This window comes from Pelophylax lessonae, assembly GCF_965119305.1.
Source record: "Pelophylax lessonae genome assembly, chromosome: 8".
Taxonomy (NCBI): Eukaryota; Metazoa; Chordata; class Amphibia; order Anura; family Ranidae; genus Pelophylax; species Pelophylax lessonae.
The window spans coordinates 98,511,105-98,536,102 of record NC_138775.1 but is presented as its reverse complement, the minus strand read 5'-3'; the positions used below and the strand labels follow the sequence as shown (position 1 = coordinate 98,536,102).

General features: G+C 44.8%; 1 protein-coding gene across 2 annotated transcripts in view; it reads right to left on the bottom strand.

Annotated features, from left to right (window-relative positions):
* Positions 1–24,998, bottom strand: part of SYNGR1 (synaptogyrin 1) — a 94,416-nt gene that overhangs the window by 35,061 nt on the left and 34,357 nt on the right. For both annotated transcript variants that reach the window (XM_082266599.1, XM_082266600.1), the window contains exon 2: positions 1,137–1,374. In XM_082266599.1, coding sequence (XP_082122725.1) covers positions 1,137–1,374 — 238 coding nt within the window. The remainder of the gene's footprint in view (positions 1–1,136; positions 1,375–24,998) is intronic.

Below are 24,998 nucleotides of genomic sequence, written 5' to 3'. Positions count from 1 at the left end.
GAGTTTTTTTAATGGCATAATGGATTATCTTTTTTTTTTCAGATTCTTGTACCAATCACATATGAATTCAGTACGGTGCAACTTTGAGCCATACATTATGCATGGCTTATTTTGCTTTGGACCCGCACCAAAAACCTGCAGGACCCTTTTTTTGTCTGCACTGTAAATCGGATTGCATGGGTGTTCAGACCCATGCAATCTGATTCCACAGTTCGCACTGCTTTCTGCCAAATATGAGGCTGTCATTAAGTTTATATCGACATCCGCAGCTGTTCGCAGAGCACAGTGTGAACTGCCAGTGACTGATGTGGAGCGGGAACCACACAGGAATCGCTGTGGTTCCCGCACTGCATTAGTGTGAACACATCTTGCCTGCTTTATTCCCCATCCAGGCAAGGCAACTTTTCTTTATTTCTCACTGCAATTACATGCACATGCGTCACGCCTTCACTCTTCACAGCTGATGTGTAAATTTTGTTACTGTGCACACACGGGCTGTCCAGTCAGGTCCGCCTGTCAGTTTTTCAGGCAGACTTGATTAGACCATCCATAGCTCTCTATGGAGCTTCGGATATCAGCGGACGTGTTCCCTGACACCTGCCAGCATCTGATCTGCCAAAAACAGCAGATCAGATAACAGTCGGATGGAGACAGACAGGTGGTCCCTTTCCATCTGACAGCCCAATAGAGAACAATGGGGGCACAGTGGAGCAGACATGGACCTGTCATCCGCCTGCTCAAAGAGGAGATCCCCTGCTGAGCAGGTGGATGCGGATTAAGGCGAATGCCCGTGTGAAACCAGCCTTACTCCATACCCTTATGATTAAGCCTATGGTGGGGCAAAACAGGTCAGGGGGCATGACCAGTGGAGCAACATTGGCAGAGGCTTTCACATGTATACATCCATACTAGGATCAGTTAATGTGAGCAGCAGTTTCAAGCTATAATGTTCATTGCTCAGTGAATGAGTATTTCTTACACTGGTATCCTGGGAGCGGCACCACCAAGTACTCATGGCTTTATTGGGAGTGAATTCTTCTACTTGGGCTATCAAAGTAGAAACAGGGTGTGTTCGATTTACTTTATAAAAAATAAAAAAATAAAAACAATTTTTAGCCAAGAGATTTTCTGCTCACCTGACACAGCAATATCAGCTATCACGGTTTTCTTTCGGTCTTTGACACTACTTATTTGTGGAAAGTGAACATCAACTGCCAGATACAGAATGCAGGTAAGGAACGCCAGCACCCCTACGGTCACTCCATAAGTGCAGGCACTTCGGTTTCGGTTGAAAATGCAATGCTCCTCCTCCTCAGTTGAAAGATTAATATATCCCTCATTAACTATGCAACCAAAGACCACTATGGAGAAAACCTGCAACACACAAAATAAAATGCAGAAATAAAGTAGCAGTTATGTAAAGTATTCTCTACATAGCCTTTAAAGTGGTTGTAAACCCCAGTCATGGATTTTGAACTAAGCACATACAGTATATCTGTAGTGTTTACTTATCTCTCTCCGAAGCTCTACGTGTTCTCGCTCTCTCTCTTCTGCTTCATTCCTCTGTTATCAGTCACTTCTGAGAAGTTTTCCCGACACAGGAGATACATTTGTGTTGGGAGGGGATGGAGAGCTCAGAATGGAGCTGGTCTATTCAAAACACTGTCCCTCTGCTGTGTGGAGGGGGGTGTGGTCCTTTCCTCCAATCAGCTCTCACACAGTGTAACTGCAGTCTCTCCAGCTTCTGCTTGGTGCTGCTGATAAAGATTTTTTTAACACGAACTGCACTTCTTAACCTACCATGTGGTATTCCCGAGTGTGGCTCGGGGTTAACTTTCAGTACAAAAGCGGTAACCCTGAGCCACACTCGGGATCACCCCAGAATGTTACTCACATTCCCTGCGCTCCCCCGCTGTCCTCCCCGTCCTCCTTACAGTCTCTCCCCGCTCTGTGCACAGCCGATTGCCGGCATTTGCCTTCCGGTTCCCTGCCTGTGAGCGTTGCGACACAGGGGGGTGGAACCGGTGGCAAATTCAAAAGTGTAAAAACACTCAATGACATGATACAAAGCTGAGATCCTAACGGATTACACTGTATCGTGCCATTTCACCACAGGATTGCACCTGGTGACTTTTCCAGTGCCCTGCCTGTGCTTTCCTCCTCGCAGGGAAGGGAAGCGGAAGACAGGTGCCGGCATCGGCCGAGCACACAGTGGGAGGGTGGGGGAAGGACGGCAGGGGGGAAGGGCGAGTTTTAAAATGTAAAACAGATTTCCATGCAAAACAATGTACCGCTTTTAGCACAGAAATCCTGACATAATCAGACCGCCAGGGAGGTTAAAGGTTGTAGAGAGGAGAAGACTGCAGATAAATAAAACCTATGTAGGAGGATTTGTTTCATCTCTGTCTATCACCTGAGCCTGTTCACTTCACTCGTTATAGGAGAGGGTTTACAACCACTTTAATAAATATGTCTAGCTTCATAAGAAATTGACACAATTCAAGTCAGTTTTTAAATCCGCTAAATATATGCTAGGCACATCAAAAAACAACCATTGTGCAAGTCTAAACAATAAAAATAAAAATTCAGCGCTTAAATCAAAATGGATGGGTAAGCAGCTGTACACCAGGATAGGTCAAACCTACCAAAACCTATAATATGCAGTAAAAGAAAATAAAGTGCAGCGCTATAAAATTACAAATAGTGCATAAAATCATTCACATTAAAATGTATAAAATGCACAATAAAAAGCATGTGGATCATAAATCATAAAGTCCTTAAAAGCTGATTTCCAAGCAGGAATAATTAAAACGACACTGCAAACGGTGGAGGAGTCACGTTTGCAGTGTCTTTTAATTATTCCTGCTTTTCACTTTGGAAATCAGCTTTTAAGGACTTTATGATTTATGATCCACATGCTTTTTATTGTGCGTTTTATACATTTTAATGTGAATGATTTTATGCACTATTTGTAATTTTATAGCGCTGCACTTTATTTTCTTTTACATTGTGCAAGTCTCAATTTTTTTTTTTTTATTAAATATAAAATAGCTATAGTCGGAGTACAAAAGCCTGTCCCCTGTCAGCATGCTGATGAGAAAGGAACCTGTGTTTGGAAGCAGAGGTTACTTTGCAGATTTCCAACACCCACCCCCAGTGCCAGACCTATAAAACTCGAAGCGCATACTTTCTGTTGACTGCAGTGCCATGTCTTTGGCATGCCTCAGCAGAGGGATCACTGATTCTACACAGGAAGCAAAGAGGCCCTCTCTACAGCATACTGGCAGGAGACAAACTTTTCTAGGGAGGTTATAGTGGCTTTGGAAAGAAATACAATTAGACCATGAACATGCTTTGTTTCAATGCACCTACAACATATTTAGATAAGGATCTTAAACAGTTCAATTGGGCTTTAAAACTCACCATTTTTTATATTTCAAGAGACAGATTCTAAACCAAAAGAATATCCTCTGAAAGTGTACTGTGTAGTGTAAATAAAAAGGTAACTACCCCCAGGTCAACAAATGCAAATATAATGCACCTCTGAGCACCAGGCCATAAAGAAGTTCACTAGAAGACAATACATACCAGGCACGAGAATACAAAAGATTTCTTAAACTAACAGCTTCCTCCTCTCTACAAAAATAAAATTAGGTGTTCCCACACATTGATAGCATAGTGGAGAAGACGGTGGTGGTGGGTTCTGGCAGTCCAACAGAGGCTGATCTCTTGCTGCCCATCTAATTCAAAATCAAAATACAAAAAGGGGAAGGAAGGGAATTTTGGTGCTTGGGTTTTAATTTTTCTCTCTTAAAGGATTTGCCATCACATAACGACCTGAAGAACTAATTGAGGCTCATTAGTCTCCCTCCCTTTTACCCGGCAATACCCTGCATGCCGATCCATGAAAGCTAAAATCGGGAGGCTATCTGATCACTTTTCTCTGAAAGACAGTCGGCCTGTGCAGTTTATATGCAGCAGTTGGGAGTGTGTAATGTGTGTGCTGCCAGTGAAAAATGGGAAAAAAAAAAAAGAACATGAAGGAACCTTAATCTTAAGAACACAGGCTGGAAAAATAACTTATGTAATTCACCTAGCAATAGTGAAAATTGGAGGCAAAAGGTTTCCTACAGTGACCCTCCAAAATGCCAAAGAGAATCAAAACAACTAAAAAAGGAGGCCATAGCACAGCGTGGATCACATCCAGACAGTGTGGACAGAACCCTCCTTGGATTGTTTCAGATCAGAACACTAGGAGTGATGTCCTGGTTAGGGTGAAAAGAAGAAGCCACCTTGTCTTGGGAAAAACAGAAAATTAAAAAAAAGGCCATAATCGCCATAGGCTCCTGTAACCCTAGGAGGGGTTCCTTATAGCAGGGCTTGACAAATTTTCCTGAAATCTAGGAGCCAGCTAAAAAAGTTAGGAGCCAGTTTTTTTTTTTTTTTTCTTTTAAACAACCAAGCTTTATTTCCAAAAAAAAAATAACATACTAAATTTACACATAAAGAAGACTAGAACTGTCTGTCTGTTTCCATCCGATGCCATCTAATCCGATCCATGGGATGGATAGAAAATAGAACCACCATCCGTCTGTTTTTGGCAGACAGGATCAGATGGCCGCAGATCACTGCTCCATAGAGGAGACTGAAGGGTCCAATCAGGTCTGCCTGAAAAACTGACAGGCGGACCTGATCAGACAGCCAGTGTGAAAGGGGCCTTCGGCTGTGGCATGGCGATGAGGGAAAAAAATAAATAAAAATTATATATAATTTTTTTTTATAATAATCTAAAAAAATAAAATAATAATAATTAATAATAATAACCACACTCCCTGTCCACTTACCTTTTAAGCAAAGGTAAGTGGACAGGGAGATGAAGCCTGCAAAAACTTCCCTCTCATCTCCTCTTGGGAAAGAGATGGACAGGCATTGAGGACAGGCAGGGGAAACAGCCATTAGTTACTGCTTGTCAAACTCCCAGCCACCACAAGACGGCGCCAGTTCCCCGTTCTCTCACTGAAGAAGGCCGAAAAGCCGCGGCCTCAATTTTCAGACGGTGCAGTAGTCCATGCACTCTGAGTGGTTGGGGGGGGGGCGCAAAAGGGACAGGACACCTCTTGCAGTGCACCCCAGGTCGCTAATTCTAGTCGCCAATGCGACCTGGCGCCCGGGGTTTGTCGAGCCCTGCCTTATAGGATAAGGCTGCTAACTCCAAGACATGGCTCACAGAGGTGATAGCAACTAGGAAGGTTTCCTTGTTAGTGAGTTAGGGCAGGATGGTATCCTTGATGAAGGGTGGTTTCACAAGAACTGACAAAGCTAAGTTGACACTACACTGCTGGTGAGCACACAAGAGAAACAAAGTGAGCATTCCCTGCACAAAAGCTTTCACCAAAGAGTAAGAGGCATGTGGTCTCTGGCCCTAAATACCATCAGGGGTTAAACTTCAACTATAGCCATTCTTTTCCAAAGGCTGATCCAAACCAGACTGGAGAAAAGACAGGATACACCTTACAGAGCAATTTGAGATAGAAATTCTTAATCTTGTACCATGAAAAATAGGGCAGCCAGGTGTTATGATAAAATTTGTTGGAAGTGGATTCTAGCTTTCAGTAGTATAAGGATTACGGAATCCAATAGGCCCCTGTCCCTCAGAACTGGAGCTTTCAACACCATGCCTTTAAAGCGGAGTTCCCACCATTTTTAATAGGTTGGATAACATCGATGTATGTAATCCCCTTTTAAACAACTTTTACCAATGGAAACTTTTTTTTTTTGCTAGTAAATACCTTAATTTCTGCTTTATTCCTCCTCTCCTCACTTCCGGGTCCGATCGGCGATGACGCTATTCGGCGATTCTCAGTGTGTGCTGGGACGTATTCTATTCCAGAAATCTTGCAGTATTACCCAGGACTCAGGAGCTGAGCTGTACTGTGTGTATCCAGGCCGTGACCTGCCCCGCCTCCTCTCAGTGAGTTGTACTGCATGCATTGTATTCAGGCCATTCTCTGCCCCGCCTCCGCCCCGCCTCCTCTCAGTGAGCGAGGACTGAAAGCATTATATCCTCACTGAGCTCACTGAGAGGAGACAGGGCGGAGGCGGGGCAGAGCACGTCCTGAATACAATGCATACAGTACAACTCACTGAGAGGAGGCGGGGCAGGTCACGGCCTGAATACAATGCATACAGTACAACTCACTGAGAGGAGGCGGGGCAGGTCACGGCCTGAATACACACAGTACAGCTCAGCTCCTGAGTCCTGGGTAATACTGCGAGATTTCTGTAATAGAATACATCCCAGCACACACTGAGAATCGCCGAATGACGTTACAGCCGATTTGACCCGGAAGTGAGGAGAGGAGGAATAAAGCAGAAATTAAGGTATTTACTAGCAAAAAAAAAAAAAAGTTTCCATTGGTAAAAGTCGTTTTAAAAAGGGGATTACATAGATCTAAAGTTACGAAAATGGGTGGAACTCCACTTTAAAGCTAGCAATAGAATCAAGATGATGGACCAGACCCAGGATAGAAGAGTACCACTTCTTAATGGGCCAGTTTGGCCGAAAATAAGACAGTGTTATATTAATTTTTTCTCCCAAAGATGCGTTAGGTCTTATTTTCAGGGGATGCCTTTTTTTTTTTTTCCCCCCCATGAAGAAGAATACGGTACACATATATTGTTGGAACAAAAAAAAAAAAAAAAAAGGATTTTTGACTTACCGTAAAATCCTTTTCTATCAAGTTCATTAATGGACGCAGTTCTCTCTGATTCATATCAGTAGGGTTATACTGCCCCCTACAGGAATAGGACACTAGGCAGGAAAAAGTTCTCGCTACGCCTATGGGCAGTCCCGGAGGGTACACCCTCTCTCTTCCTGCATAGGATGTCAGTTTTAATCTGCCTAGTCAGGAGTAAGGACCTAGTTCCTTGCTGGGATCTCTGCTCCTGGCATATAAAAGTATTTTTTTTTCATTTAGAATTTTTTTAGCTAGCCTTTTTTTCTCCGGAACTTTTTTTCCTGTGAGATCTTCAAGCAGACTGGACCCCCATATCCAGTGGTCACCCCAGTCTGCCCAGCGAACGCGTGCAGGCCTTAGCTCCGCACTGGGTCGGCCACGACATAGTCCCACTGGACGGGGGACTGGCCCCGCGAGTTATACGTCTCACCAGGACGCACATGACAGGGTCTAGGCTGATTTTGCAGCGTTCTTATTTGGCCGACAGCCCCCCTACTCCAGTGGCGTGGGGTCCTGTCGAGAGGGCACCCGCCTGTGTTCCCGGTATGGTGAGTAAATGTTCCCCCCCTTCCCTGGCGGATTTTGGGGTGGACGCGGGCCCTCTCCTGGGGATGGTGGACCCTCGCACTCCTGGGTTTCCCTCTGTCCTATTGTGACCCCCCTCCTGTCCACCCCCCCCCCCCACGTAGGGGACTGTTTGGGCCTACCTGAGCCTGGGGCCTAGTGTGCAAGCCACATGGGGGGCCGGGTAAGTGTGCGCTGTCCGCGGTGCTCAATGACCGTGCGGGGGGGGGCCTTGCTGGGGTTCTTCTGAAGTGGATGGTGCGGATGGGCGTTTGGGGGGTCCCTCAAAGGGCCCCGAATACAGCGATTTTTGGGCGGGCCGTCATTTTGTTATAGCTTCTATGGAGGCGGCCATCTTGGTACACACATTTTCGGCCACTTTGCTAGAGATTTTTTGCAGTGAAGGCCGGAGGGAGTGCCTGAAGGACAGTGAGTCTTGAGGGTGGTCTCTCCCTCTCTGTGGGGGTCCGTTAGCGCATGCCTGACCTCCGGGGGGTGCTGTAGCGCTGTGGGGCCGTTTAAAAAAATATGTAATTTTTTTAAAGTTGCTGGCGGGTTCCTCAGGTCAGTATGGACCCTGCGGGCCTTTTTTCCCACCTGACACCCTCACGGAGGCCGCAGGGCCTTCCAGATCTTCACTGTCCGTCTATGCCTTTTCGGCAGTTCGGGACGCATTTGGGCCCGGGGGGTGGTGGTAGGTGCGCTAAAAATGTTTCTCCCCCTACCCCTGCCTATTCTGATGTCTCGGAGTCTTACTCAGGCGCCACAGGATGAGGATGACATTACCACCTCCCCCTGCAGCGACAGGCGCTGGTGGACACACTGGCTGTTTTCTGTGCGTGGCACCCTGCAATTTGGAATTTGCAATCTGAAAAAGGAAATGTATTACCTGTATACGGTATGGTGGAAGTGGGGTATCAGGGTGGGGGGGGGGTCACTTAAAATGACACTGGGGGGGGGAATCAGAGGGGGGAATAAAAATGGCACAGGAGAATCGGAGGGGGGGGGGGAATTACCATTTTAATTTTAGTAACCCCTTCTGATCCTCCTGTCATATTGATTCCCCCCCCTTCTGATCCTCCTGTGCCATTTTGATACCCCCCCCCCTTCTGATCCTTCTGTGTCATTTTGATTGCCCCCTCCGATCCTCCTGTGTCACTTTAAGTGATCCCACTCCCCCTACCCCTGTGCCAGCGGACACCTTCACCAGACATCCCCCCCCCCACCCCTTTGTCAGACATTTCCCCCCTACCTCAGTCACACCAGTGTGTCCACAGAATGTGCCCGACTCACTGTCTATTTGTGAGTCAGCCAGACACTGTCAGGGCAGAGCGAGCAGCAGCAGGCAGCAGCTTGTCCTGGCGGCAGCGCGGGCCCTCTGATTAAAAGAGACCTTGCACTGCCTGTCTGCTCCAGCTGCGCTGTGGCCAACATTGACCTGCTCAGCGTCGGTGGCGCCCGCCGCTACAGTCCAGAGTCTAGAGTTACGGTAGCTTCGGGGGGCCTTATTATCGGGAAGACCTTATGTTTGGGGGAGGCCTCATTATAGGGGCTCCCATCTCCGTGGAAGCCCTATCGGGAGGAAACGCGCTGTCACTTCATCGCGGTTTGCACTGCAGGCAACCGCGGACATCAATTACAATAGGCAGTTTTGAATCGTCCTAAATGTAATTGCTTTACCATATTTTAATAAACATACTTGGGGATAATGCACTATTGGCCTCCCTCTGTTCTCGTTTCATATATGAATATTATTGGATACTGAACCGAACACATGTGCCAGGAGACCCTCTTCCTATATAACCCAACGTGCAGGAGAGAAAGAAATCTACATCCCAAAGCCTCATAACATCTGGGATCTGGTAAGAGGCCCTTTTGTATAGTAGGTGTGGGATATTGATTCACTAATACCTGGTGTTGTCACAGGAGGTTCTCCCTGGATTGATCTCTGCTTATATATGCCCTTTACACTGCTTTTCTGGTAAGAAGCAAACCTGTGAGGTTTTGGGAAACGGTCAACAAAAAGACAAGAAAAAGGGCGCACCGACCTAGCGCATTATCCTCAATATAGGCTTTATTAATTGAAACAAAAAATGGCTACTCACAAATGTAGGTGAAAATCAATCACATCAAACTCATGCACTTGAGTATCAGAAGTAGTCCAGTAGTATTTAAACCTGTGAGTAGATCATGGCACAGTGGCTCTGAGGAAGAGGCTTATGCCTCAAAACGCGTCAGCCGTCATCCTAATGAGACTATAAACATCTGTATGGACTACTTCTGATACTCAAGTGCATGAGTTTGATGTGATTGATTTTCACTTACGTTTGAGAGTAGCCATTTTTTGTTTCAATTAATAAAGCCTATATTGAGGATAATGCGCTAGGTTGGTGCGCCCTTTTTCTTGTCTTTTTGTTTGTAGTACTGTTGGACTGCCCCGATGGAAGCCATCCGAGACGCCATCTATAGAGTCCAATCGGAAAAGCAGTTGGGGAAGCCTTGTTACTCTGAGCGCAGGAGAAAGGTGGTTCATTCACCACATTTTTTTGGTGGGAAACTGTCACATTCTCTGTTGGAATATAATTTGTTTACTTCAGCACCAGTTTACTGTATTACTTTTCACGTTCATCACACCCAGCACATCCGGATATTGAGTGTTGGGATTTATTTCATCACTGTATTTGGACTTTTGGCACCATTCCCAATTGGGACATCACTTTATTCACTATGTATACACCCTTTGTTGGAGTTTATATGCAATATAAGGATATGTTCAATATGCATATGTTTCGATTATTCACTGTAGCGCACCAGACTTTTTCACAATCACATTTACATTCCAGCACATTGGATCTTTGGTTGCAGCTTAATTTAATTTATCAGCGCACTTTTTCATACTTTCTATATAGAAGGATCACAAGCGCTCTGATCCTTCCAGAGAGAAGAACGGTCAGCTGTGTTTACAACAGCTGACCGTCCTCTCTTAGCAGGGAATGATCGTGGGTGCCCGGCAGCAATCGCTGATGATGGGCGGGGCGGGCCCCCTAGCTGCAGGCGCGCGATCAAAGTAGAGCTACGTCGGTTAGCGCAGGATGGCCAGTCTGCCGCAGTAAATCTGCAGCGGGCGATCCGTCCTTAAGTGGTTAAACATTAATAACAGAACAGTAATAGGAGTAATAAATGAAAAATACAGGAAACTTTGCTTTTTAGATTTTAGACAAGGGGAGTAGTGTGAAACTTGCTGCTGTTACTAGAAAGTTTCTCAACATTAGGCGACAGGGTGGTTGAGGCCAGATGCAGGACATCATTTAAATGGGCAGTCAGTCCTCCAATCCCAGTGGACGCCTCCACCCGAAGTGTGACACGTTTCCCCAAAAACTGGCGTCCACTGGGATTGGAGTGGGGTTAGTTTTAAATAAATGTTTAAAAGGTAATGCACTTCGGCTGATCTGTTTCTTATTTGCATGCCAGCTGGTTTTCCTGGTGTTATTGCGGAGAGTCTGTGGCTGATGCTGGAAGCTACTGCCAGAGTGGCATTTTTGTCCTTCGTTTGGAGTGATACTTGCTGTATTGAACATCCCAGTTTGGTTATCGAAGCGATGTTTCTATGAGCCCATTGATACGCTATCTGGTAAGCAGCCACGTTATTGTGTGCACACAGGGGATCTGCATGCAGCACTCAAGGGGATAAATAAGTGAATTACCTTTACCCTGATTGCAGTCTGAAATCCTATGGACTTAACTGAAGATTTCTCATTCCAAGAGAATTTTCACTTTGGACTTTTTTCACATCACTCAGCACTTTATTTCTTTTATCATTCTGGTTTAATTGAAAATACATTGGCATTGCAACAATTTTCTCATATGTGCATATAATTTTTATTTTGCTTTGTAGCAATCTATGATTCATTTTTGTGTCACTATATAGTTTATGTATTTGATCACCTTTTTTTTATTAGCGCACCTCCACATATCAGCCACATTTTTACTTTCAAGGAATTGTGCCTTTTGTTCCGCAGAGCATACTCTTCCTAGCATAACACCTCAACTAAGCCAGCGAACATCACAGGCATACAGCAGGTCCCCATATTCAGTCTCAGCTTCCAACAAAGGTTGCTGAAATTGACTAGGATTTAACCCCAGAGACAAGATCAGATTTACTGCTTTCACCACTATATCCATCACGTCCTTCAAATTAGAAGACTTAGCACACAATGCTTCCTGGTGTATTATGCAGTGCATTTTTTGTATTTTATTTTTAAATGCCTAAAGGCCCCTTTCACACAGGCAGACTGCCTTTCCGTTTTTTTTGGCGGATCTGAATGGATACCTCATGTATCTCTATGGGGCATCGGATGTCAGAGGAGACAGGAGACATGTCCGCTAACATCCGATCTGTCAAATCTGGACGAATGGAAACCCTATTTTCCATCCGTCCAGCAGATCAGATCAGATCAGATTGGGTGAAAACGGACAGACGGTCCGTTCCCATCCGATTCCCCCAAAGAGAAGAGCGGGACCTGACAGCTGTCTCCGCACACAGAGCGGAGACACAGCTGCCATCCGTCTGCTAAGTGGGGCATCGGCAGATCGATCCCCCCGCTGAGAAAAATGGAGTCCGCTTGACGGACTCCCTATGTGAAAGGGGCCTAAGGCTTCCATGTGACTTTGAAGAAGAGCCATGAAACCCTTCTTTTCTCCAACCATTGCCGGTGCTCCATCGGTTGTAATGCATACCAAGTTTGATAGATGCAGCGCCTTGTCTGATATACTTCAGCAATGCCTCAAGGATGTCTGCCCCGGTGGTAGTGCCCTTGAAAAGGGACCAGGTGCACAAACTCTAAGAATATCAAAATGAGAATTTAAACCAGTACAAAATACTGCAAGCTGAGCAGTATCTTTGATGTCTGTACTCTCATCAAATGCTATAGAGAAGAACTGGAAATTTTTGCAGTAGACCTTTAAAATTTTTTTACATCTGCTGACATTTCTTCTATTCGTCGTGTAACTATCCTTGGAGAGAGAGTACATTATTTTGCCCATGACACAGAACGTCCACAATGGTCATCAAGCAAAAAAAAAAAAAAATCTGTGAAAGGCTTCATATTTTCTGCCATCAGCTTTGATACAGCATAGCTGACAAGTGTATTTTTTTGAGATTCTACACTTTGTTTGTTTAATGATTTAATGAAAGCCAAATGTTGTTTTTCTAGGCTAAGTAAGTTTTTCATATTCATCCTTCCTTGCTTACCCATTAAATTCACGAAATCTTGGATGTTTAGTCTAAGGCCCCTTTCACACAGACGGACCCCGTTCAGATCAGCCTGTTCAGGCGGATCTGAACGGATGCCCCATGCATCTCTATGAGGCATCGGACATCATCCGATCCGATCTGTCAAATCGGGACGGATGGAAACCCTATTTTCCATCCGTCCAGCGAATGGGATGGGATGGGATAGGATGAGAACGGACAGGCGGTCTGTTCTCATCCGATTCCCCCATAGAGAACAGCGGGGACCTGACAGCTCTGTCTCTCTGTCACCATGGAACAATAATGCAGATCTTTTTAGCACTGGTACAGAGGTTCATGGGACAGTGGTGCTCTTTGAGCAAAATCATCCCTTACACACAGAGCTGTCACAGAGGCTGCAGATTCCCCTGCTTCCCCCCCCCCCCCCCCCCCCCAGCTCTCACTGAGCTCAGCGGGGAGAACGGTCACAGAGACTCTGTTAAAAAAAAAAAAAAAAAATGATATATAAATGTTTAGGGGGTCTAAGTAAATTTCTAGCAAAAAGATACAGATTTAAACTTATAAGCAACAAATGTCAGAAAAAGGCTTAGCCTTTAAAGCGGAGCCTCAAAATCGAAAAAGAATTTTGGGCCATCCGCTTGCTGAGGGCCACCTGAAAAAGAAATGGATGCCCCCAATTTTTTTTTTTGGTCACTTACCTTGATATTGAAGAAAATATACTCACCTTCCTGCCACTTCCTCCCTCTGCGGCCACAGCCCGCGCCGTCACTTCCGGTTTGCAATGACTCCTGGGAGCTGAATGTCATCGCTCCCAGTAGTCAATGCGCCTGCACCGGCCCCGCTCGTCACTTCCAGTGCAGGCGCGGCATTCCCTACTTAACAGCTTCTGGGCATGCCCAGAAGCTGTGCAGGGATGCCGCGCTTGCCCCGGAAGTGATGAGCGGGGCCGGTGCAGTGCATTGTGGGACTCAGACATCACCTAAAAGGATGCAGAAGAAGATGCGCTGGCTTCAGCTGCCCACACCTGAGATGGCAGCGCTGGAGAAGAACTTTTCAAGGTAGGTATTTCTTCTTACAGGTAAGTGCAACCCGGGACAGTTCAGAGGCTATCCATTGTGGAATGTACTAGCCATGACTGTCCCGGGGGTATTTTTAGCTAAATTTGACCCGAGGCTGGAACTCCGCTTGAAGTGGTTAAACTTTGTCAAAAGCTTGTAGACTTCACCTCCGCAACATCTCTAAAATTTGCCCCTTTTTAACAACTGAAACCACCAAGCTACTCATTCACTCCCTAGTTATTTCTTGCCTCGACTATAGCAACTCCCTTCTCATAGGCCTACCACTTCATAGGCTATCTCGTCTTCAGTCTATCATGAACGCTGTTACCAGGCTTATCCACCTTACCAACCGCTCAGCGTCTGCCTACCCTCTCTGCCAATCCCTACACTGGCTCCCGATTGACCAGCGAATTAAATTCAAAATACTAACCACAACATACAAAGCCATTCACAACTCTTCCCCGAGCTACATCACCAACCTTGTCTCCAAATATCACCCAAATGGTCCTCTCCGCTCCTCTCAAGACCTCCTACTCTCAAGCTCCCTTGTCTCCTCCTCTCATGCTCATCTCCAGGTTTTCTCCAGGGCCTCTCCCATCCTCTGGAACGCTCTACCTCAACCTGTATGGCTATCTCCTACTCTAGCTGCTTTCAGGCGATCCCTGAAAACTCATCTCTTCAGGGAAGCCTATCACACCGCCAACTAATCTGCCATCAGCTCATTCCCTACTCTTACCTCTTGTTACACCTGCCCCACCCCATTAGATTGTAAGCTCTTCAGAGCAGGGTCCTCTAAATCCTTTTGTATTTTATTGTATATGTACTGTCTCCCTCTATTATTGTAAAGCACTGCGTAAATTGCTGGCACTATAGAAATCCTTAATAATAATAATAATAATAATAATAAACTGACCTCATTTACATGACTGAAGTTCATCTCTTTGATCTAAAAGAATCAAAGGATACAATGTTTCTATTTATCTCAGTGCTGAGCAATGTGGTGATAAACTGGCTGCCTTTTTTTTTGACAGCTGTCAGCAGCGAGCAGAGAATGGCTCTGCACTGAATTGTGGAAATGCCAGATTAAGATAATTGGGGGGGGGGTTCAATCGAGATTGTGATTTTTTTAAAGATTAATCGTGCAGCTTTAGTGGGCGGGTGGGTTAAAATAGAAATGAAGGGCAAATCATTTGTGTGCATGTGTGTATATCTATCATTTTCATTTTTTTTTTTTCCACATGACCTCGGTCCTCAACTGTATGGGACGCTTAGAGAGCCATAGGTGGAGAAGCATCTTCCCTGTAAATGGCTGTGCGGGAGGGGCGATGGCAAATCTTAGCCATTGAAAGACAGGCAGACTGTTCTCCCAGCACAGCCAGAAAACTGATCAAGTTGAATGGGTGTTCTCTCATGCCTAGTGTGGTCAGTTTGAAATAGGAAAGCTGGGGGATTAGCAGGACCACCAGGTATTTCACACAAAGGAAAGAATACAAAGAGAACAGGATACTTTTTACCACAAGTACATAGTATCACGTATAACAGACACGTATCAGGAATATGAAATTTGAGATTACACATTCTTTAAGCTTTAAATCAAGTACAAGTGAGAGCAACAGTGTAGTAGTAGTAGTAGTAATGTAGCATATACATTTGCAGTAATACCTATTAACATTAACAGTAGCAGTCACATTCCTGTGGATAAGATGGAAGCTCTCTTCTAATGACAGCTGGTTGGCTTTTCAAAAATAATTCCAAAGCTCCTAGCGTCCATTTTGGTTTTCAGCATTATTCTAGGAAGAGCATATAAAACAGGGCCGCAATTTTTTTGAGCTGCGAAGGTGTTTGGGTGGGTATCAGGCAGGGGGCCAGGCATGTTCACGCACTTTAACAGCGATCATAAGAGTTGTGAAAGAAAAAAAAAAGAAGGGGGGGGGGGCGGGGGTTGGGTATAAAAGTTGCCCAAAGCAGTTAATAATCCTGAGTGATAAAGCATGACTAATACATACAGTATTAGCAGCTCTGCAAGTCAGGCCAAACTCACAATCTTCAAACTAACTAGGATAAGTAATATTTTTGTCCCAGAAGCAAAGAACCCCTGAGTATCACAAGGCACTGGTCACATTGACTGCCGTAATTCAATTGAGGGAGGGGGAACGGCATTAATTTGGCATGTGACTTTGCAAGCAGGAAATGATGGAACGCTAGGCCTATCTCCAGCATAACATGACTTAAAAAAAAAAAAAAGAAAAACGAGAACGCTCATCATTTGGATCCATTTGCAATATCCTACCATTTAATGTACATAAACAAATAAGATCTGATAAATTAGTGTTTCATGGGAAAATACTTGATGTTTAAAAAAGGACAGTATCAGTTAACTTAATAAATACTATAAAATGAGATAACGTGCAGTATTGCATACCAACATTCTAATACTAGCCTTTATTAGTTGGGCATTGGTAGCCACTTTCTGATGCAGGTAGTGGAATACTACACTCAACACATCATGGCAATACCTGTAACTAGGTAAATATGAAATACTGCATATTAAGATTACCTATTTTAGAGAGGTTGTAAACCTCCAAAAAATAAAAAAAAACAAGACAAAAAGGCATAATGAGCTAGTATGTATCGCTCATTATGAAATACCTTAGAACGAAGCCCCCACAAATGGCGCCCGCTCACCGCTGACACGTTCACGTCTTCCTTCCCGGGTTTGCGTCCTCCGGCCATCTGATTGGCCAGAGCCGCGGTGATGTCACTCCCGTTCACGGCACAGGGCTCTAAAGGAACAGCACGGGCGGCCGTTTCTTCAGAGCACATGCACCAGTGATGTCACTGGGTGTATGCAAAGCAAATATAGGTAAGCCTTACCTATAGGTACAAGTTACAGAGGAAGCTTTAATTCCTCTTTAGAGTCGGTTCTCACTGGGGCGGCATGGCTCTGTACTACATCGGGGGCGACTTGTGCATTCCCATGCACCACAACTTCGGAGCGACTTGCATAGACTTCACATAATGGAAGTCTATGCAAGTCGCCCCGAAGTAGTACAGAACCCTTTTTCTAAGTCCGAGCGACTTGTGTCGCTACTATTAGAACGGGTCCTGTAGCAGTCAATGGACTGCGAGGGAGCGCGACTTGTCAGGCTGACAAGTCGCCTGACAAGTTGCGCTAGTGTGGACCGGGCCTCAAGCCACTAAGTGGAGTCCTACTATGTTATAACATGTTTTGTACTTTCCTTTTTTTAACCATTTGAGTAATATCTGTATACCATATAGTCTCTCATTAACAAGCCATGTTTTAGTTTTCAGTGCTGTGATAGTTTGACTGTCAATTACCCTGCTATACAACACACACTTACCCAAATAAATATATATTTCTTTGCTTTGAGACAAACAAAATAGAGCTCTCTTTTTATGGGACTGCTTCCAACAATTTGATTAAACAAAAAAAAAAAAACACACAACACAATATGCACTGATGTTACAACTACCTATCGCATTTCCTGAAGCCCTTAAAGAGGTTGTAAACCCTCTTGTATAACTTTTACCTATAGGTAAGCCTATATTAAGGCTTACCTATAGGTGCTATAAATATCTCCCAAACTTGCACCGTTTAGGAGATATTTACAGCGCAAACTGCCGGTGACGTCATCGGCGCAGGCGCTCTGAGGGAACGGCCACCCGTGCCGTTGTTCTTTCAGAGCTCAGTGCCGTTGTTCCGTGAAATTTACCTACCCGTGAGAAAAACCTACCTTCGTCACTTCCGGTGCACCCTCAGTGTGTATAACGCGGCCGTTACATTAAAACAGCTGCCCTACAATATGAATCATCTCCGCTCCTTCCCCTGACACTTCACTGATGTCGGCTAGTAAATATAAAAGCGCCGGCGGGTGTATGAGAAGATACATAACGGAGCCGCCCGCCGCTTTTATATTTAGTAGCCGACATCAGTGAAGTGTCAGGGGAAGGAGCGGAGATGATTCATATTGTTGTACAGCTGTTTTCATGTCACCGCCGCGTGGGTAGGTTTTTTTCACGGACACCCTAATACTTTCCTACTACTGCGCATGCCCTGTAGTCAGCTCCTTATCTTTTTCATTAGGTCTCCGGGGCTCTGAGCATGCGCAGTGCTGCGCTGCTCAGCTGTTCATGCCCGGAAGTGACGAGGGTAGGTTTTTCTCACGGGGTAGGTAATTCTCACGTTACACCGTGAACGGCGGCTCCCGCGCGCATGCGCGGGAGTGATGTAATCGCGCCTCCGGCCAATCAGATGGCCGGAGGGCGCGAACCCGGAAGCGGGACGGCAGGACATGTCGCCGTCCTGTCGCTGAGGTGGCGGCACGGCGGGGGCTTCGTTTTAAGGTAGAGAACTACATAATGAGCTAGTATGCGATGCATACTAGCTCATTATGCCTTTCTATTTACAAGGCTTTTTTTTTCTCGGTTTTTTTTTTTACTTTACTCCCTCTTTAAACAACCCCCAAATTTATATAGTTTATGACTTAGCATATACAAATACAGCAGTCAGGACTGTGTAATGTAAAGAACCGCACGCAGATTTAAAATGGTCAGGGATTAGTGCCTACTTACTGTAGTGGTTGGTGGTGAGCGCCCCTTTAAATACTGGTTTCCAATAGTGTGTGACCCTTTAAAACACGTCAATACCCGCCCCCCCCCCCCCCTTCATGCCAGGCCAATTTTCAGCTTTCAACGCTGTCGCACCTTGAATGACAATTACACATTCATGCAAAAATGTACCCAAATTAAGTTTTTCTTCCCACACAAATAGACCTTTTTTTGGAGGAATTTTTTGCTAAACAAATGGGGGAAAAAAAAAAAGAAAGGAGGAAGACTGAAATTCCTTTTTTTTTTTTTTTTTTTTTAAAAAACAAACCTACCTTTAATTATAAAATTTTGCAAATAAGTCATTTTTCTCCTTCACTGATGTGCCCTGATGAGGCTTCACTGATGGGGCAGCATGGACGTGGTTGGTACCTTTTAGAGGGGACAGTTGGCTTTCAGGTGATAACAGATGCGGCTAAGTAGCCGCTCAGTCGTTCTCACAAGGAGCAGGGCGGGACATCCATCCCCTCCCACCACTCCGCCTGGGTCTCCTGTCCCACTGGAGACCCAAGTGACCAGCTGGCACAACTGCCGACTGGTCGGAGTCCCGAACAAAGCCGGTAACAATGTAGTATCTTGGAAACTACATCACTTCCGGCCTACTCGGTATTCAAAAACACAGATTTTGGCATTTTGAATTCTTTGAAATGCAGTGGAGGGGTTTTGGGGTCCCCAGATCCCTCCATAAAGAGTACTGGTCACAATGGATGTTTACATTCCTTTTGACAGCATTAAAAGTGATCAGATTTTTTTTCTTTTTTTGTGTGTGCTTGCACATCAAAGAAAACACATACGGTAAGTTGCACGGACAATTGTAAACTGTATTCAAATCACACGTGTGAGATATCGTCTTGATCGCAGAGTGAAACCAATAATTCTAGCAAAAGGCCCTCTCTGTAACTCTAAACTGGTAACCATTAAAAAATGTTAAAGCGTTGCCTATGGAGATTTTAAAGTACCGTAGTTTGTCCCCATTCCACAAGTGTGCACAATTTTTACAGTAATACGATTGGAATCTATTTACTCGATAGAACATCACCACAATATTAAAAAAAAAAAAAAAAAAAAAAAACAAAAAAACTTTACATTTTTTTTTTTTTTTAATTAAGTGTATTTTTTCCATGTCCTGATGATATAGTGAATTTAGTTCTTTGTATGTTGGATGATTTTTATGTAATAAAGTCACTCTTTCTTCCCAATACCTGGTCTCACCCTGCTCAGCACCTGCTCAGTTGCTCTCCATTTTTAGGCATTGCTTAGTTTGTAGAGGCCGATCTGCCGACAGCCTTAAATAAAATGCAGAATTAAACCCTCCTATCCTTTACAGCCAAGAAAACTGCTTCTGTTTGATCTGTAACTGCTGCTTTGTGCAAGGAGGAACAGGATGAGCGCTGCCAAAGCCCTACAAAATGACCACTAGCAGGCCACTGGTGTGAATGTCGGACCAAACAATCAGAAACAGACTTCATGACGGGGGCCTGAGGGCCCGACGTCCTCTAGTGGGCCCTGTGCTCAATTGTCCACAGGCTAGACAAAAGCACCCTGACTGCCATTTGGAATCAATATTAAATCCTTGGACCCATTGTCAGACCCTATGCTGGTGCAGTGGGTCCTGGGTTCCTCCTGGTGCACAACAATGCTTAGCCTCATTTAGCAAAAGCATGCAGCCAGTTCCTGGAGGGTGAAGGAATTGACATTGAATGGCCCCCACGCTGGTCTGACCTAAATTCAATAGAACACCTCTTGGACATTAGGTTTCCGTCCTTCTGATGCAGCCGGGTTGCACCTCAAGTCTGTTCAGGAGCTCAGCGATGCCCTGGTCCAGATCTGAGAGGAAATACCACAGGACACCATCTATAGTCTCATAAGGAGCATGCCCCGACGTGGTCAGGCATACATACAAGCAAATGGGGGCAATACAAACTACTGAGTACTATTGGTAGTTGCTACAATAAAATTTTAGCAAAATGGACTAGCCTGCTGCATCATTTTTCACTTTGATTTTGGGGGGGTGTTATCAGTATAGGATATCCAGCGTGAGATTTTTCCCCATTGAGAGCGGATTTGTTTTCAAAGTGTTACTTTAATTTTTTGAGCAGTGTACTTTATACTGTAAAAATCATCCAACATCCAAAGAAGTAAAATTCACGATAAGAGGACATACATGTAAAAGTGGTCGTTACAAAAGGCAGTTATATATAAAAGCCTGTTACATACTTCTTACACAGCCTTCACTTTTCATGGCTATATTTGTTTCCCCACCAGCCTGAATGAGGCGTGGAGCTGCTGAGGGAGAGGAGTGCTCAGAGAAAGCCTGGCCATGAGGGGCACAGGCACAAAGAAAGCTGCACCACAGAGGAGGAAAAAAAAAAAAAAAATGAAAAAAAAAAAAAAGGAGAATAACTAAAATGAGGTGGACGCTAACCAGCCGCAGTGCTTTCCCTGTACACAGCCGCTGGCCAACTTATATGTGGGAGGTGGGTTTCAAAGGATTGTTCCCATATGCCATCCCAAGTGTGGTCGCATGCCAGGGGCTGCTGACCCATGCTCGAACCTAAATACAAATTTCATTGTTGGGGTAAACAATCACTTATGAACTGCAGAATACAAAGAACATCCAACCAGCATCAGTCATCGAAAGCAAATATACAAATAACTAGTCTCTGTAATAACTGATCCAATGTCATCTTTAGATAATTTGCAACAAATTCCGGAGTTTAAAGGCATATCATGACAACACGAATGCCTCGTACACACGCAACGATTATCGGCCGACCGATCGTCCAACTTTTGTCCAGAGTGGTGTTTTGTTGGTTGGAATGTGCCTAGACTGCACACGAATTTTCTCGGCCAACAAAAATCTACTTCAGAAGTGATGTCATGTGCTGGTTTACTTTCCGTGTGTTTTTTCTTCTCTGAGCATGCCCAGTCTTGCTCATCAGATTTTTGTCTGCCGAAATCTGTACTGACTGACGGAAAATCGGCCGTTGTGTTGACAGCCAACAAAAATTTTATAGCCTGCACACCAGATTTTTTTCGGCCGAAAAGTCGGAGTCGGTTGTCGGAAGCATCATACCAACAAGCAAAAAATCGGCAGATCGGTCGTTGGCCGAAAATTCCTGGCCAATAATCGATGCGTGTGTACGAGGCATTAGTATGTAGTAAAACCCAAGCTTAAAAAAAATGCAAAGGCAGCAAAGTTATTGTAGGTCCTCTTTTCTGGAAAGCATTCAGAATCATTCTTTAGAGTTTAGAAGGTTTCAACCATTTCATGCCTAACCGATTTCATGCAAACTGAACTTAACACTTGTTGCATTGTGTAGCAACTGTTCGATCCAATTTTTACAGTTCCATTAGTGCTGGTCTGCGCGAGGTTTGATTGCTTAACTCCACATTCACATGGTTTGTACTTTGGCAAGCAATGATTGACAAAAGGCACTTCCTTTCGCAAAGGAGGATAGCGGGGCATCTAAACTGCATTTGTGGCCAGCAGTGAGTGGTCATTACGAGTGAGTCTTTAGTCTGAAATGAAGGCCAATTCCAATCTTTGAATATATAGTGAATATCATGAACATGCAGTCCCATCACCATGAGTTTTTATTACATTCAGTCTTTCTGCACTACCAATTTGTGTGGCTAAGATGTGGAAAAGCTAGGCAATACTGAGCAATATGCACCAACAACAACTATAGCACTAAAGCCCCGTACACACGCACCGATTGTCGGCCGACCGTTCGGCCGTCTTTTGTCCAGGGCTGTCGTGTAGGTTGAAAAGTGCTAAAGACTGCACACGAATTTTGTCGGCCAACAACAACCGACTGCAGAAGTGATGTCATGTGGTGGTTAACTTTTCGTGTGTTTTTTCTTCTCTGAGCATGCCCAGTCTTGCTCATCTGCTTTTTGTCGGCCGAAATCTGTACTGACTGACGAACAATCGGCCGTTCTTTGTTGGCCTACAAAAATTTTATAGCCTGCACACTAGATTTTGTTTGGCTGAAAAGTCGCAGTCGGTTGTCGGAAGCATCATACTAACAAGCCAACAATCGGCCGATCCGACGTTGGCCGAATATTTACGGCCGACAATCGGTACATGTGTACAGGCCTTAACGCTTGCAAAGACTGGAGTTTGAACAGGAGCAGCTCCTGTGCTTAGCCAACCTCATACTTCATGCAGATGGCTAGTAATGAATCACAGGAGCAGTAGGGGTCAACAATCCTGTCGTCACAGCCAGTCACTACCCAAATCCTGCTACTACAGCAAGAAATACAGATTGCATCTGTTCCAACAGTTTTTCTTTACCTTCGATGCTTGTTACTTTGCTCAAGGGCATTGACAAGACAGATTACTCCTATAAGGCCTTACCTGGCCAGAGTCCATCTATCTGGATTAAAGCCCCGTACACACGTACCGATCGTCGGCCGAACGATCGGCCGTCTTTTGTCCAGGGCTGTCGCGTCTGTTGAAAACTGCAAAAGACTGCACACGAATTTTGTTGGCCAACAGCCGACTGCAGAAGTGATGTCATGTGATGGTTAACTTTCCTTGTCTTTTTTCTTTTCTGAGCATGCCCAGTCTTGCAAATCTGCTGTCTGTCGGCCGAAATCTGTACTGACTGGCGAACAATCGGCCGTTCTGGTGTTGGCCAACAAAAATTTTAATGCCTGCACGACAGATTCTGTTCGGCCGAAAATGCGCTGTCGGCTGTCGGAAGCATCATACTAACAAGCCTACAATCGGCCGATCGGTCGGCGGCCGAATATCGCTACGTGTGTACGGGGCTTTACTTAAGTTACCATTACTACTAACATGCTCTGCTGTAAAGAGGCTGCAAGAGACTTGCAGCACTGAGATGCAACAAAGGAGTAACAAGGAGATGAAAAACAGTGGGGCATGTATATGCGACAAAAAAAAAAAAAAAAAAAAGAAGTATGTAAACCCCTTGATATTAACTGGTTTTCTGCAGTAATTTGCCATAAAATGTTATCTGATCCTCAGCTAAGTTACAACAACAAAAACGCAATGCGCCCAAGATGCCAACACACAAACAATTCTAATTTCTTGCATCTTTTTTGACCACAACCAATAAACATTCACAATGTTGGAGGAAAAAGTGAACCCTATGAGTGAATAGCTAGTTAAACCTCCTTTGGCAGCAATAGCAAGCAATCGACTTCATTAGCTCTGGATCAGACCTGCATAACATTCAGCTCAGACACATTTGTAGGATGTCTGGTGTAAACAGCTCTCGAGGTGATTCCACAGCATCTCTATGGGGTTAACATCTGGGCTCTGATTGGGCCACTCCAAAAAGGTGCATTTTCTTTTTCTGAAGCCAGTCGTGGTGGATTTACTTTGATGCTTAGGGTCATTGTCCTGCTATGTCACCCAACTTTTACTAAGCTTCAGTTGACGGACAGCCACCCCGACATTATCCTATGGGATGTGAGAAATAAGTGAAAGGATGTTGGCTCACATTACCGACCATTTACAGCCACATCCCTGGGTAAATTGGAATAAATAAATAAAATTAGTCAGGGGTAGTCTTGGTAGTGAACCAACCCAGAACCTGGGAGGATACCAATTTTATTTATTTTTCCAATTATCCTGTGGGATATTTTGGTAAACTTGGGAATTAATTTTTCCCTTGTTGATGGCAAGTGGTCAAGGCACTGAGGCAGTTAAGCAAGCCCAAATAATTGATAATTTGTGCCCTTTTTGTGCCATGCATCGTACGGAGTATTCTTCCTGAAAAAAAACACAACCTGTGTTTCCACAAAAGATTTTCCCAGTAGCATTGTTGTATGCCAAGGTGCTCTTTTTGCCAACTTTAGGCACGGAGCAATTTTATTTCTTCTCTTTTCGGAGAGAAGCAGCAGCTTCCTTCATGATTTTCGGTCATGGACACTGTCTGCTCAATGACTAATGCCAGCCATACACGTCGAATTCCAAACGATTTTTCACTTGGGGAAAAAAAAAAAAAAAGAAGAAGAAATCGCACCTTTGAATAATCGTTCAATTTTTGACCATTAGTAGGTCCAGAGTAACGAGTGATTTTTGTGCGATCATCCAATTTCATTGATGGGGCATGTTAGAAAGGTCCTTGGCAGTTGGCCTAGAGGACAGAAGGTTAAGCTGAGCTGCAGTGAGAGGGATCCAGAGTGCTGAGGACCGAGTGGAGCTGCTGGGGCAGATGTTTCCAGGAAAGCAGTGTCATGAGTACTGTAAACTGCCCAGGGGTCTGCCTAGGATAGGGGACCACTCCAGAAGGTCAGAGGGATCCAGGAGCCAGCTAACCAGTAGGAGGCTTAGAAAGGGGGTGCCTGAGTCTAAGCCCTTAAAGCGGTAGTAAACTCATTCATAGCATAGCATTTAAAAACATGAACACCAGTAACATGTCATTTTCAATGCAATTGAGTGAAAGCAATCAATTGCACGTTTTGCTAACCTGTATTATTTCATATTTTATGTGCGGATTTCTTGAAAGTACAGCGCCGCCATCCTTGCTGTGGTTTTCTCCTTTAGAACGCTGCTTTATTTCCGCCCACAGTACGAGTATTATTCCCGAAATCCCGCGCATGCGCAGTAAATGCCGAAACCAAGCCTCGTTTTGGTTTCATTCACCATTTGGACATAGTGGAGAATTTTTTTAATGGGGGAAGGTCGTAGTCTCGCGGGAGCACGGGGCTGACGTCTAGGAGAGGAAATGACGCAGCCCCGCAATAGACAGTGAAATATTCCGGCAAGCTAATTATCTTGCCGGA